Here is a 14,301-nt window from a genome sequence, read left to right as displayed (position 1 = left end):
GTGTAAGAATAAGCTGAGAAACCTTTGTATTCACAGGTAGTAATGACGCAACACAGCAAGACTGCTGGCTCAGAGATGGTGTACGTAATGAAGCAATATGAGTTGATGTCACCACAGCAATGGACTGCACATGACAACAAGAAACTGACTATCAAGCAAAATTTCAGAAAACAGCTGCCTTATCCGGAAAATCTCAGGTATCATTTCCAACACGTCTTCTGGTCACTTAGAAAGCACAGGAACTTCATGATGCAATATTTGTTGTCATTCAGACTTAAACTGCAACTTGGCATATACGGGGAAAAAACACAAGCTGTTATTCTCCAATTAGAGATTAATTTTGTCCTTATTATGTCTTCAGTGGACATGAAAATGGGTAAGTAATAATACCACGCGGCAGGAAACACAAGGTCCTTTTGGTAGAGGCTGGGGAATAAAAATATTTAACCTCACAGAAGAGTCAGATTGAGGCAGAGATTTCAGTGTGCTCTTCAGCACATCTATTTCTTCACGTGACAGTAGAGTGAAAACTATGATAAATATTGCCATATTCCCAGCCCTAACAGGTACAGAAGATGTAGGTAAGACCCACAAATGTCTGAAGGGAAGGTGTGACAAAAGCATGAAAGAGGTCACATCTGCAAGATCTTTTTGTCTCATCTGAAGAGCTCCTTGTTAAGGGGAAATACAAATGTACAACAACTTCCAATTAACTTCCATGTCACATTTAAATAATTGTTGAATACAACCTTTTTAACTTTCATCACAAAGAATGAGTAAACTGCATCTGAATAGTCCTTCAAGGCATTTTTGGTTTTCATTTTAATTAACAAAGTTATCCCAAGCACAAACATGGCTCCCGGTGTTTAAACATTTAGAATGTAAGTCTGTACAGTCTCTAAGTATGATGTTCTGTCCCTTCTGAATGGAGCATCCACCTTCAATAAAGCAGAACTAGGCAGACATTGTGAAGTGTTTTATATTTGATAATTTTCTGTCTTAACTGCTTTCTATATCTTCCTCAGTGCATCAACATTAGAGAAGGACTCCTTTTAAAATAAAACATAATTATAATGCAATTGAGTCAAAATTATGTATAATTTATCTCTTTGGCTGCTGTTAACCTACCTTCCCTTTTTTGTTATGGTCAGAGCACACATATGTATGCTACTTCTGCTCACCCCCTTCCTGAACCTACAGAACTTCATTGCATTCACATCTCGGCTTCCAGGTCACATGTAAGTCCCTGTATAACACAGAACATTGATGTGGGTTTTTTTTGTTTCGTTTTTTTGTTTGTTTGTTTTGTTTGGTTGGTTGGTTTGGTTTGGTTGGTTGTTGTTGCTGCTGCTGTTTGCATTGGTTTTAAGAGATTTTAAGAGGATGAGCAGAGAGAAAAGAGACCATTCCAAAAATCCCTTTGTAACGACTTTGTTTTAACTGGTTGTGAACTGCATTGTAGACCAGACAATGTGTTCAGTAAATCTTATTCTCCAAGTTTTTTAATGAGGAAGTGAAAATGGATTGTGAATTATTAATAAAGCTATTAATGTACCTCTTGGATTGTCGACAGCGTTAAGCATGTACCAATAGCTTACTAATTGCAGGCTACCTTGAGGCTTATTATTACAACAGCTTTGCTCTGACTTTTAGTGCACACAAACTGTGGTTGTATTTGCCATGTATTTGCCCTTGCTTCATCTCACTGCTTCAACAACCAGTGAACTATCAGCTTTATTTGGGAGCTGCATGACTGGAGAATACACCTTCAGAGCCAGAGTAGCAGGGGAGAGAGAACAGCCTGGTTTGGTTTTTTTTTCTGAAAGCAATATACACAACAAGGAAAACAAAAATGCACATAGGTCTTAAAAAATGTGACAGCGCAATACTTAATAATGAGGACGAGGACCAACCACATTTAAGCAAGAAGCCATTTATATTAAAGTAATTTTGCATTTTTATTATCTCAGAAGGTGTGAGAGGAGAAGAAAGAATGATTATTAATAGCATCTGAAATAAAGCTGTTAAACGTTATTCATCTGTCCCACTTAACGCTGCTGCCTACTTCCCAGGAGAAGCAGAAGTAACAAGCAAATCTCCCACTACTTACTTTATTTTGCCTATGTCCCCCAGAGAATAAACTATACCAATTTTACTAGACAGCTTTAAGACAGTTGTTCAAATTAAGGTAGCAAATGAGTTATTTCCCCTTAATTTGGACTTGAACGTTGTCCTTTTACATATGTATCATCCCCAAAGTTCTCCAAGTACTTTATATGTCTTCATTTTCTACCTGAAAATGAATTCTGTGTAAGAGAATGTGTGTATATAATTTTAATATATCTGTATTTAAAAAAAAAAAAAAAAGCAATTCCTTCCCTATTTTTTGGAAAGAATTTGGAGCGCTGTGTATGAGAATAACCTAGCCTGAGCACCTTTCTTCATATACTAATGTGCCATAATTACTAGCAAAAAGCTTATCTTGAAAAATACAGTAAATCTGCATGGAAACAAAACAAAACAAGATAGTGATTAAAAATTAGCCTGTTTAGCAACATAATTCCTAAGCAAAATAACAGGATCAACAGTAGGTGGTATAATAACAGAATGAAATGAAGTTACTTCTATTTTTAACAAAATGTTGTGGTTACTTACTTCAGTTTTATTCTCCAGCTGAACATCCCCATCTGTAAATATTTCTTAAAAATAAAGCAAGCTGGGTCACTACAAAGTCATCAGGCACTCCGCAGATGTGATACCATGCCTGTTGTATCTCAGTTGCTTGTTAAAATACAGTCTAAGTCATCAGAAACTGAAGTCTGTAGCCAACTGTTTCTTGTTAAGTATAGTGAGTTGGTAAAATTAATTCATTTTACAGTGAAAAAGTAATACATATATATGTATTATTTTGGTAAGCTATCACTGAAGATGGAATGGTCTCTGCAAACTAAACTATCCCAGAATCACAGAAGGTCTGAAACTGGAAGCAGTCCCTGGATGACACCTTGCCCTATCCCTTACCCAGGGCCATGCACAGTCATTTGCCCAGGACCATGTCCAGGTGGCTTTTGAAGATCTCCACAACCTCTCTGGGCAGCCTATGCCAGTGCTCCATCACTAGCACAGTAAAAAGTGTTTTCTGATGTTCAGATAGAACCGTTTGTGTTCCAGTTTGAACCCACAGCCTCTTGTCCTCACACTGAACCCCGCTGAAAAGAGCCCAGATCCATCCTCATTGCACTCTTCCTTCACGTACTGATTCACACTGATAAGGCTACCCCCATGCCTTTTCTTTCTCCAGTCTCAGCTCTCTCAGACTCCTCTTTTCCACATCAGATACTCCAGTCCCTTAACCATCTTATTTGCTCTTTTCTGGATTTGCTCCAGCATGTCCAGGTCTCTCCAGAACTACGGAGAGCAGAACTGGACACAGCACTCTATCTGTGGTCTCACCAAGTGCTGGGCAAAGGGAAGATAACCCCCCTTGACCTGCTGGCAACATTTCTATTGCATCCTAGGACACTGTTAAACTTCTGTGCCACAAGGGCACACTGCTGACTGGAAATGTTCAACTTGGTATCCTTCAAGAATCCCAGGACCTTTTCTTCAAGCTGCTCCAGGTACTTCTACACACTGATGAAATCAACATGTCCCTCTGAGATCAATGTATTTCCTTGTGAAAGACAGCATCTCCCATTGAGATAGCGCATACACAGAGAGTGCGTTTGACAAAAAGCTATTTCGGGAAAGATTCATTCTTCAGTGCCACCAAACTGTTAACTAACAGTTGCCGTATGTTAAGACACTGCATAGAAAGCTCTAGGTTCACAGTACATGAAAGTGTATGCCTAAGTAAACGCCCCACAAAACTTCAAGTCTTGTTTCTAACTACACATAATGTAAATTACAGTACCTATCTCTGTAGTGAAAGAAAAATAAGCATGACAGAAGCTTTCATTTCTATTCTTATTGATCAAGGTGAATTTATGACCAAGAAAAGCAATCTTTACCTCCACCAGGATACCGTTCAAGATCATTATTGTCTCTCCTACAACAAATGAAATACTCAAAATTGCTAAGGCTCTCTGAAGGTAACAAATTCTGTCATTGTGGGGCTAATCCACACAAAGGAGTACCAGAAAAACTTAAAAATCACTGTTCAACTGAGCTAGACTAAATACTGGAAGTAGTCAATACACAGTAGAGCAGCATCAAGAAATGTAATGTATGCACTCACTGAAAAACTGTTCAGGCAACAAAGAAAGGTTCTGTTTACATATGAAGTTGTAGGCTTGCAGTATGTTTTATTGAATGTATGTCAAATTCAAGAAGTTTTGATTTCCACACAGAGTAGATAATTAACTGTAGATACTATGTAATTCAAGCACTTACACTACCACAACTTAGTACATCACAACCTTTATACCTCGGGAATACTTAAATAAACTGATTTATACATGGACTGACTGCATAAATATCTGCCTATGTAACTGATTGTTTTCATGCCCACTAATGCCTGTGGACATACACTTTCTGAAATAAAAGAAACCGTTTAACTTATTGCTTAATCACTTGAATTGTAATTAGGTAATGAATTACAATTCAAAATACTATTTTACTACTTCAGCTTTATTTTTATTTTAGTATGCATCAAATGCTTTGTCTCTGTGGACAATTCCATAGTATTAGAATGAGTTCTTAATCTAACATGTTCAGGACACACCACAGAGGACCTCTCTACAGGAAACATTCCTGCCCTCTCGTCCCTACTATAAGGTTTTTGTGGAACTCATTAACACAAGACTGTATCTATTGAGCGAGGTTATCTCTTTATTAAGAAAGCACCAACACCACACTCTTCAAAATTACTGGAATTTTATTTGCCTCAGGCTTATGACTTGCAACCAAAGACATTGTGCAAAGAAAGCAAAGATTAAGTACACTTTAGGGAAAAGGTGATAATCCACATTGGTAACATAGAAGATCAGTCTGATGAAAGAAGCCATCCATTACACTATATAGATTGCAATATTCAATAGCATTTTTCAACCCAACTTTTTTAATCAAGGAGAAAAAAGTTAAGCAAAGTTTACAGTAGACATAAATTTGATACAATTCAAAAAGCATTTTTCTGAAGATCGTCAAGCGTAAGTGGAAAAACATAAATGGGACAAAATGGATGAAGGCTAACTACTGTACAAATATAAGCTATTAAACAAAGTTGCATATATGTACCACAGTGTAAAAAAAAAAAAAAAAAAAAAAAAAAAAAACAATACAGAAGAAATAAAAACCTCAAAAACTGCCTGATGAACAATAAAATAACCAGTGACTTTTAATGGCTTCTCCTGGTTATCAATGCTACAAAAGACTTTTTTTTTTTTTTTTTTTTGTCTTTCCAATGCCACTTAAAAACTTCTTATCAAATGATAAAACCAGGTAAAGCCAAACCATTACCAAGCTAAACCCAGCCCATAGAAATATACTACTAACCCACATTTTCCATCAAAAGCTTTTTTTTTTTTTTTTTTTAATGTTTAGTTTTTTAAATCTTTGAGGCCCATTTGGTCACAACATTACTTTTTTTTTTTTTAACTTTTTTTTTTTTTTTTTACTTTTTTTTTTTTTTTTTTACACCATGATATCATATTTTTGTCTGGCACTATCCTAAAGCTAATTTATAGAGAATGAGAATACAGAAACAACCCAATGTCTATTTGACAAAATGAATTCACTGGGCATAAAATAGGAGAAGGGAGAAGAGAAGGGGAAGGGGTCAGTTCTGCCAAGAAAATAAACCCTATGGATCACTCATCATCACTTCCGCTTGCTTCCGACTGGTCCTAGAGGTAAGAGACACAAGACAAGTCAGAAATTCTTTGCCAGCTATTCTGTGGAATTTGTTAAAGAAGAAAAAAGAAAGAAAAGGGAAGAAAGATGACAATTAAACTGACACATGAAAGTAGTCTTAAGAAATGTAGTTATCTAATATTTCTCTTTCAAGACATTTAATGCGGTTGCTGCAGGCTTCATTAGAGAAGACAAGACATCAAGTAAGGAAACATCAAGTATTTCTATCTATCCAGATGTTTAAAAACAACTGGGAACAGTTCGTTTTCCACTTGCTGCATTTATAGAAGCAACTACCAAAAAAATCAAGCTAAGAATTTTTCATTTGGGGATGAAAGCAAAAAATCCACAAGGTTTAAAGGTTCTAAGAAGGTAGGAACAGCTCCAAGAAATAAGCTCCAAACTTCTTGGAGCTTTTTCTCCAAACTTCTTCTCGAAACTAACAAGACTTCTTGTCTTTCAGCACTGGGACCAGATCTCCTAAACACACCCAGATACAGCTAACACCCTTGCCAAATTCTCTCAAGATGATGAATACAGATTAAATATGTGCTTAAGCATGAATAGGTGAGAATTCTGACAGCAAGCAGGACAGGGCAGAGACGCAATCACTGTAACCACTTCCACAGTCTCAGTGAACAAAACTTACATTTTCATCTTGATCCTCATCACTATCATCATCACTCACAACAGGTTTGGCTTTTGCTCGGCTTTGCCTCTTCTTGCCTTTTCCTTTCTCCCGACTTTTTTCATCCTTCTTATTCAGCTTGATTTTGACTTTCACAGATTTTGCTGCAGAAAGTGTAACAGTGTACATGACTGTGAATAAAATAAACTACTGAAGATCACCTACCAAATTTTAAATGCTGTCTCTGTTTTTAGAAATTTTCGCCTGGTAGCAGCAAAAGATGCTCTCCATGTTCTTTATCTGGACCATGGAACAATTAACCAGAGATACTTGCTTTTACTTCCCTACTTCTTGATTATTGTAGCAATAATTTGTATTAAGCTATGGAGTATAACTTGACTGTTATACCTCTTCTTTTTTATGTTCAGCAGGTAGTATCTGGTTTTGTGAGAAGATGCAAATGTAGAAGTACTTTCTTACTTCTATATAGACAAGTTCATCCTTTGTACAAGCAAACAATTGTGTCATTTTAAATTACAGAAATGTTAAGTGGAGATGACTGGCAAATCTGGAACAAACACCTTTCAAAAGAACATATTAAGTGTTTGATTTCCAAATGAATTTCTGAAAGGGCATGTTTTACAGAGTTGCTTGTTCTTCTAAGAGCGGTTCAGGGAAAAGTACTAATGTTTCTGTAACCATACAGAAGGAGTAGCTGAAGATTACAGATACTAGGTGGCACAAAGTGGAATGAAGAGATGCCTCCATTTCTACTGTATTACATTTCTGATTTCTATATTATATTTTCTGCATCATGCCCTGAATACCTGCTGAACTTTCTGTCCAGCTCTGTCCTATCCCATAACTTGTCTCTCTGAAGAATGGGTGTCACCTCCTGCTTCTGAAACAATCTGAGTTTTACTTTGTCCTTGTACTAGTGAAGAATACTTGCACCATCATCTTAACCAGGTGATCATTTTCATGTCGCATCATGCCTGAAAGGCTGATCACTCATTTATCAAAACTGTATTCAGCCTTTCCAATACTTCTATTTACAAATAATACGAACAGGACAAAAAGGGTTTCAATAGTCATGGCCAGTGAAACCTGTTCTCACATAGCTCTTCTGTTGTTTGTTTCTATTGTTTGAAAATAGTTTACTGTACTTTAAGAAATACAGCCAGAAGAAATAGAAAAAAAAAAAAGATGTACGTTGAATGCAGTAAACTTTGTAAGTAGTTACTCTTCTCTGTGGAAAACTCAATCTAACAGCAGAAACCAGAAAAACTAATTACCCCCCACATTTTCTTTATTTAGAGGGGACTCACATTCTGACTCTGACTCCTCTTCATCATCCTCATCTTCATCATCATTGCTTTCGTCCTCACTTTCTTCTTCTTTGGCAATCTTCTGTCGTGCACTTTTGAACACAGACTGAAGAACAATAGAATCCTCATAGATCTATAATGTGAATACAAACCTATGTCAGAACTGTAAAATCAAGCAACATGAAAAAAATTCATACTGCAGACCTTCATTTCTGCTGGAAACTTACAGAGTATGCGGTCTTTTCAAATTACAAGTAACACTGCACGTTGCATGAATTTTACAAGAAATATCAACATTAACTTTATATGTTCTGAATGAAAAAAAAATTATCAATAAAGATAAATAAATTTGTCACAAAAATAGAAGTCTTAAAATATCTTATGTTTACAAGTCCAATTAAGGATATGGATTATTATTCTTAATTATATAATTATTAATTATATCCTTAATTATATAATAATAACGATTATTATTATTGCAAGAATATTATTAAGGATAATTATGTTTTCCTTTACTGCTTCTATTAGCACAAGGACTCTTCCGTATTTTCATTACATTTTAAGTGTCGAAAACCTCCCAAACCAACAACCTTCAGCAGTAAGCACTTCAATTATAAAACTGGATTAAAGTCTAGTAATGTATTTGATAGCAACAAATGACTAGTTCTTGTGTTAATTATCATTAGTTTTTCCAGAAGCCCAAACCAACTGAAAGGAAATTAATTTATCCCAAGCACCTCATCCTTCTTTGCAGATCTAAAAAGACTGAAAAATCAGTGCCTGTCCCAAACTCAACATCTTTTCTTGAACACAGGCTAACTTGCTGAGCACTTTTGGCACATCAGATTTCAGCATCAAGCATCTATACGAGAAGACTACACCTGGCTTTTAATGCACTTCTCAGATTAACATAACAGAAATATCATAGTCTCCATAAGTAACTAAGACTTCACAATCACCTTAACAAAGAAGCTTGTCTATTTCGCTTTGTAAGAAGACAAAGCACTGGATAATTAAGAATATTTATATATGTAGTAGTAAAGGGTCACAAACTGTATTTGATTTCCTCACCCATCCTCACTTACTCCTTCAGCTAAATAAAATATTTTCTTGTATAAAGGAACATTGTCTATTTGCAAGAAAAATAATGGGAAGATTTTTGGCTGTCATTACACAAGCTGTACATTAAAACTGATAAAACCACTTTCATACTTTCCAGGTTCAGTAAAAACAATTAGAAAAACTTGGTTCAGAATACTTCATATGAAATACACAAACCTTTCTTCCAGTTTATTTCCAAGTACCTTTCAGAAAAAGTGCCTTCCAATGCAGTTAATTCCTTTTTCCCCATTCCATAAGTACTCCAGTGACTTTTGTTAAGAGATGTTAAGACAGCTCGTAAATATGGTACAAGTGTTTCTTGACACCCAAGATACATAATGATTATGATTGTTTTGAAATGGCTCTTTTTTTTCCTTTTGTCTTGCATCACTAATGGGATTTTAGATCCCAGTTTTTTTTTTCTTTTCCTTAAAGAGTAATCATTACCAACATCCTTTTACACCTAACATTTTTAAAGCGTCCTATCCCTAGAAGAGCCTGAGTTTTTCTTGAACGTACTTCCTTTTCTTTCCACAGGCCTAGCAGATCACATTGCTTTTAGGACTGCCCTTCAATAACCTTGCAGTCTTTTCTCAGAGGAAACACATTTCTAAGACAACAAGAATTAGAGGAGAGCACAATATTGTATTTTGAACTCCAGTCATTACATATTTAAGATCTCACTGTGATCCAGACTTTTTAACAGAAGTTCCTAGAGAAATAAAGGGGTTTAAAAAAATGTTATCTTTCTGAATACAGAATTCTTTGTAGATGCTCACTGGCTATTACGACTCAGGAAAGACTTAGAGCTGCAATCAGAAAAGCTAGGCAAATAAAAAGTTTTCTTACTTTAATAAAAAAGTTGATTCCAACAAGAATCATAAAAGGAACAGCAATAACAGCAAAACTTCCTTCAAAATGGGAAAAACAGTGACAAAGGAACTTAAAATTTTGCAAACTTTTAAGACAAAAAAATTTTCTGTTTCAAAAGACATACACTTCTTACATGTATGCTTTTCATTTGACCCTTACAACATTAAAAAACTTTTGAAACTGCTGAGGTTTCACTGAGCACAAAAGCCTCAAAAAACAAGTCTGTGTGTCTCTGAAAACCTCTCCTAAGGTTCTGGCTAAAATGGAATTCCTTGGCTTCAAGGAAAAGAAGTATGCATCAACACTAGCAAAACGAACATGCAGAATTTCACTTGATGCTGCTGTGTACCTGAAGAGCAATGTTCAAAGTAGCCTTTTTGTTTTGGGTGTGCACACAATAATCCAGTTTACTCAAGTAAACTGGTACGTCACAGCAAAGGTAGAACTAAATTATCACAACAAATATAAGGTAACCTTAAATACTGGAGGGCCACTAGAGAAATGTCCCACAATTCACTAGAAATAAAAAGTTACAAGAATATAGCATAGAAACTTAAACAAACAACAACAACCAAAAAACCAAAACCTAGATACAGGTTATTTGGGCTTTATACAATAAAAAGTAATACCAATTCTGGTAATTAATATTTGTACGCTAGCATGGAAAAGAACTCTGAAGCTGGTTGACCTATTTCCAAACAGAGTAACAACATCTTGAATGTTTATACCCATTCAAGAGTGTTCCTGTCAAATCTATCACCTCCACATAACAAGAGACCAGTTCTGGATTAGCAACTCATGGCATTCTCATCAGCATAATTACTTTTTTCACATAGCTACTCCCTTTTACTTTTCCCTTGTTAACTACTGTCATCCTCCCCCTCCAACAATTTTAGTGGTACTCTTGGGGTAGGTTTTTCTTTGTTTTTTTAATTCACAGCTGTTTTACTGCTACTTGACTAAGCAGTAAACTGGTAATTTATTTTTGGACATTTAGTAAAGGCTCTGTTCCACAATTTGAGTCATCACTACTTTGATTAAAATAATTTTAGCAGATATGTTTACAGGCTGTTTCCATATAATTTAACACAGCAAAAATATCACACGTATGTACGACAGAAAGCATTTTCTGTCTCTATATAAGAAAAATAAACACAAAATGACCAATTGTATTCATCAATCCTGTATCTAATTGCATGCTCAATTTCACTGTTATGTCTCAATTTTTCAAATAAACTAACCTGTTTAGCAAAGGGTTATCAATAACGTATAGTTATTCAGATGATGCATTAATACTGGCAGCATGAAACCTCCAGCTAAATTTGCCTAGGCTTCTTGAAAGGAATTTTTTTTTCTCTTTCACATTATTGAAGCGGTTCTCATGTCCTTTATTTCAATTTAATACCATATTTGTATCACACAATTTAGACTCCTCTGTAAAAATATGCATCTTATGCTACATTTCACTACGTCGTGTAACAATTTTCTCATCTGTTATCTACATTTTGTAGTCTTTCATTTTGCATCAGCATCTTCTGTTCCTAATTTACAGGACTGAGCACAATCGTATCTTTAGAACATTTGAGGTTAGAGATTTTGCTTTGTGAACCTCTGAGACTGAACTGAAATTTATTATTACTAACTTTCAAAATGGAAATAGATCTTTCAAAGAAAGATCAGCCCAAATGTTAGGGGAATATAAAACGTCATACACAAACTTCACACCTGGACCTTGAATTTCTATCTATTTCTACCTTGAATTTCTATGAATTTGCTATCCAGCTAGCGGAGCTGGAGAGTTCACTACTGAGCACTTCCTCTACATCTGGAATTAAGCTGTACTATTATACCTGCTCCTTCTGCCATCCAATCTGGTTGCCCAAATAAATGATCACAAAAATCACTCTACATGAACAGGCATCCAGCAGAGATTCAAATGGTCTTACAACAGCTAGGAACCACATGCAGATCAAAACAAGCTGATCTCAGAACTGGACTCAAAACAGAACTCTCTGCATGCTCCCATTCCAGCTGTGGCTAGAGAACTTTGAAAAATTCTAGGAATCTGTCATTTTCCTCTACTTAAAATAAGAATTAAAACACAGCATTTATAGGCATATTATAATAATCAGTTAAGAACTGAAAGCATTAGGAAGGGAAAACCTGCATGTGTAATTATTAGTTCGGTCAGACCTGTGATCCCTCCAGATTGAATGTCTGAGCATTATGACACAGCAACATGACATCCTTCTCCAGATCCCCAAGACTCCGATATTTATGGTTGCGAATTCTTTCCTGTTGCATTTGTTGAGGAAAATGGGAAGTACGGTGAGGCAGTGGTGCAGAAAAAAAAACCAAAACAAAACAGCAGACAAGACATAGAATTAATCTTTGAAAAAACATTCTCTTTAAAAGTGATAGCTAAGCATCAAAACAAGTACCTGTTTAATAGAAATAAAGGAACAATAAAACATATCGTTAATGTAATACTAAAAAAATCACAATAGGGTAATAAGTATAACAAACATGCAATTGCTGTGCGAAGTGGAATGGACAAAAGCTATGAATTTGAGCTCTTCTGGTAAAAGGAATTTCAACTTCTTCCTTGCACAGACATACAACATGCTATGATATGAATAGCATTACAGAGTCACATCATCTAATGTGCAACAAGTTGCCTAAAACCCATCTGCCAAACTGTGCTTGGATGTTAGTTTATGGATTACTATATTCTTCTACAAGTGTTTTCTTGCTAAAGATTTCTTTATATGGTTCTTTATTGGTTCCTTAAAAAAACACACATTGAGATGTCCACTGTAACAGGTTGCCTAGAGAGGCTGTGGATGCCCCATCCCTGGAGACATTGAAGGCCAGGCTGGATGTGGCTCTGGGCAGCCTGGTCTGGTGGCTGGTGACCCTGCCCAGAGCAGGGGGGTTGAAACAAGATGATCATTGTGGTCCTTTTCGACCCAGGCCATTCTATGATTCCATGCTTCTACGTCATCTCTGGAAGTGCCATTCATGTAACTGCTGCATTTCGGTTTAACTTTGAAATTATGGTAATATACTGCAATACAAACTAAATAAAATTCATAACAAGGGATGTGATGATGTTTAAAATGCAAGACATCGAGGTAGATTCAATATGCCTATTGTGGTCATTTATATATTGACTTCATACTCACCTATGTCTAACACTGAGAAATGTAGGAATCTCCATTTCCAAAATGTTCTTACCTTAATTTTTTTGAAGTCCACTGGTTTCCTAATCAATTCATAATACTCTGGTAGTTCTTTCCTCGATGGGAGCTGAATGAAGACTTCACTTAGCTGCCGCCCAGAACTGTTGAAAAAAACAAACCCACAAAGCCAAGAATTACTACAACTTTCTCACACACACAGGTCACGCAATCAAATCATTAAAAAACAGATTAACAAACAACAGCAAAAATACAACCCCAACCCCTCTTCTTTCAAGGAACTGGAAAGTAATCTCTTAATTATTTTAATTTCATATTATAATTTTAATAAATTGATACAGATAATTGATTGACAGTGCAATACAAACCTTTCTGCCCTGTCCTAAAATATCACCACCACTGTTATAGGATCAGAAATGTCATGAACTTCATGAAAGCAGGATCAGGACTTAAATCAGAATACTGCAGTGCTTTGACAAGTGAAGCCTTACCCTTTTCTAGATGCTTTTTCATAATTTTTAGCATGCCTCCCTCCTGCCAGTCTAAGTTTATGTTCCTCAGTCATTTTATAGTTCTTTTTGTATCTCCTGGTCACCCCACACCATTTGTTCAGATTGACTCTGGTTATACCAGATGCTGATTGCTATCGGAACAACTAGATTTTGCAATGAAAAACATTATTAACATCCATTAATGAGTGTTAGGATCCTGGGAAGATCATTCTAACTGTTCTGGAAATCTCTACTGTGATTTGTACTTCTTCAATCATCTGAAACAATGTGATAGGTTATCTAGAATCCTCTCATTCTCTAGGAACATGTCACATCATTTGAAAGTGTTCAGAACTCCTAAGGTTTCCAGACTTACCATCGTTAATCCTCTATTAAGTTCTATTTATTTATTTATTTTTATTTTCCCACATGTAGTTCTCCACCTAATATCTATTATATATATCAATTATTAGGACTGCAACGTATTTGGAGATGAAATGTATTGATGGCACTTACAAGCTTAAGGTTGTATTTGTTTTTTTCTTTTTGAATCTCACATCAAAACAGTGGAAAAAAATCTCTGCTGAGAAGAACTGTATCTCATTGCACAGAGCATTCATATGTCATTTCCTGGCTCACGTTCACATCCTTCCCTCTCCCACGACCCTGTTTTCTCATTTCCACCTTTGGATGGTAACTTAACATGCAAAACCTTCGTAGGAATTGAGCAAGGAGAAGGCTGCTGCCTAGTCTCAGTCGCCACCTCAGCTTCAATCTCACAGCCACCCTCCATAACAGCATGGGATCTTAATAGACATGTTAAATTGATG

The 14,301-nt window shown here is 35.8% G+C and overlaps 1 protein-coding gene across 19 annotated transcripts in view; it reads right to left on the bottom strand.

Moving 5' to 3' along the window:
* Positions 1–4,858: 4,858 nt before the first annotated feature.
* Positions 4,859–14,301, bottom strand: part of SMARCA2 (SWI/SNF related, matrix associated, actin dependent regulator of chromatin, subfamily a, member 2) — a 110,659-nt gene continuing 101,216 nt past the window's right edge. For all 19 annotated transcript variants that reach the window (XM_046905259.1, XM_046905256.1, XM_046905253.1 and 16 more), the window contains 5 exons: positions 13,018–13,123; positions 11,974–12,075; positions 7,807–7,939; positions 6,500–6,642; positions 4,859–5,843 (listed from right to left, as the gene is read on the bottom strand). In XM_046905259.1, coding sequence (XP_046761215.1) covers positions 5,808–5,843; positions 6,500–6,642; positions 7,807–7,939; positions 11,974–12,075; positions 13,018–13,123 — 520 coding nt within the window. In that variant the 3' untranslated portion in view covers positions 4,859–5,807. The remainder of the gene's footprint in view (positions 5,844–6,499; positions 6,643–7,806; positions 7,940–11,973; positions 12,076–13,017; positions 13,124–14,301) is intronic.

The sequence above is a fragment of the Gallus gallus genome, chromosome Z (genome assembly GCF_016699485.2).
Source record: "Gallus gallus isolate bGalGal1 chromosome Z, bGalGal1.mat.broiler.GRCg7b, whole genome shotgun sequence".
Taxonomy (NCBI): Eukaryota; Metazoa; Chordata; class Aves; order Galliformes; family Phasianidae; genus Gallus; species Gallus gallus.
This window is presented reverse-complemented; position numbering and strand designations above follow the sequence as displayed.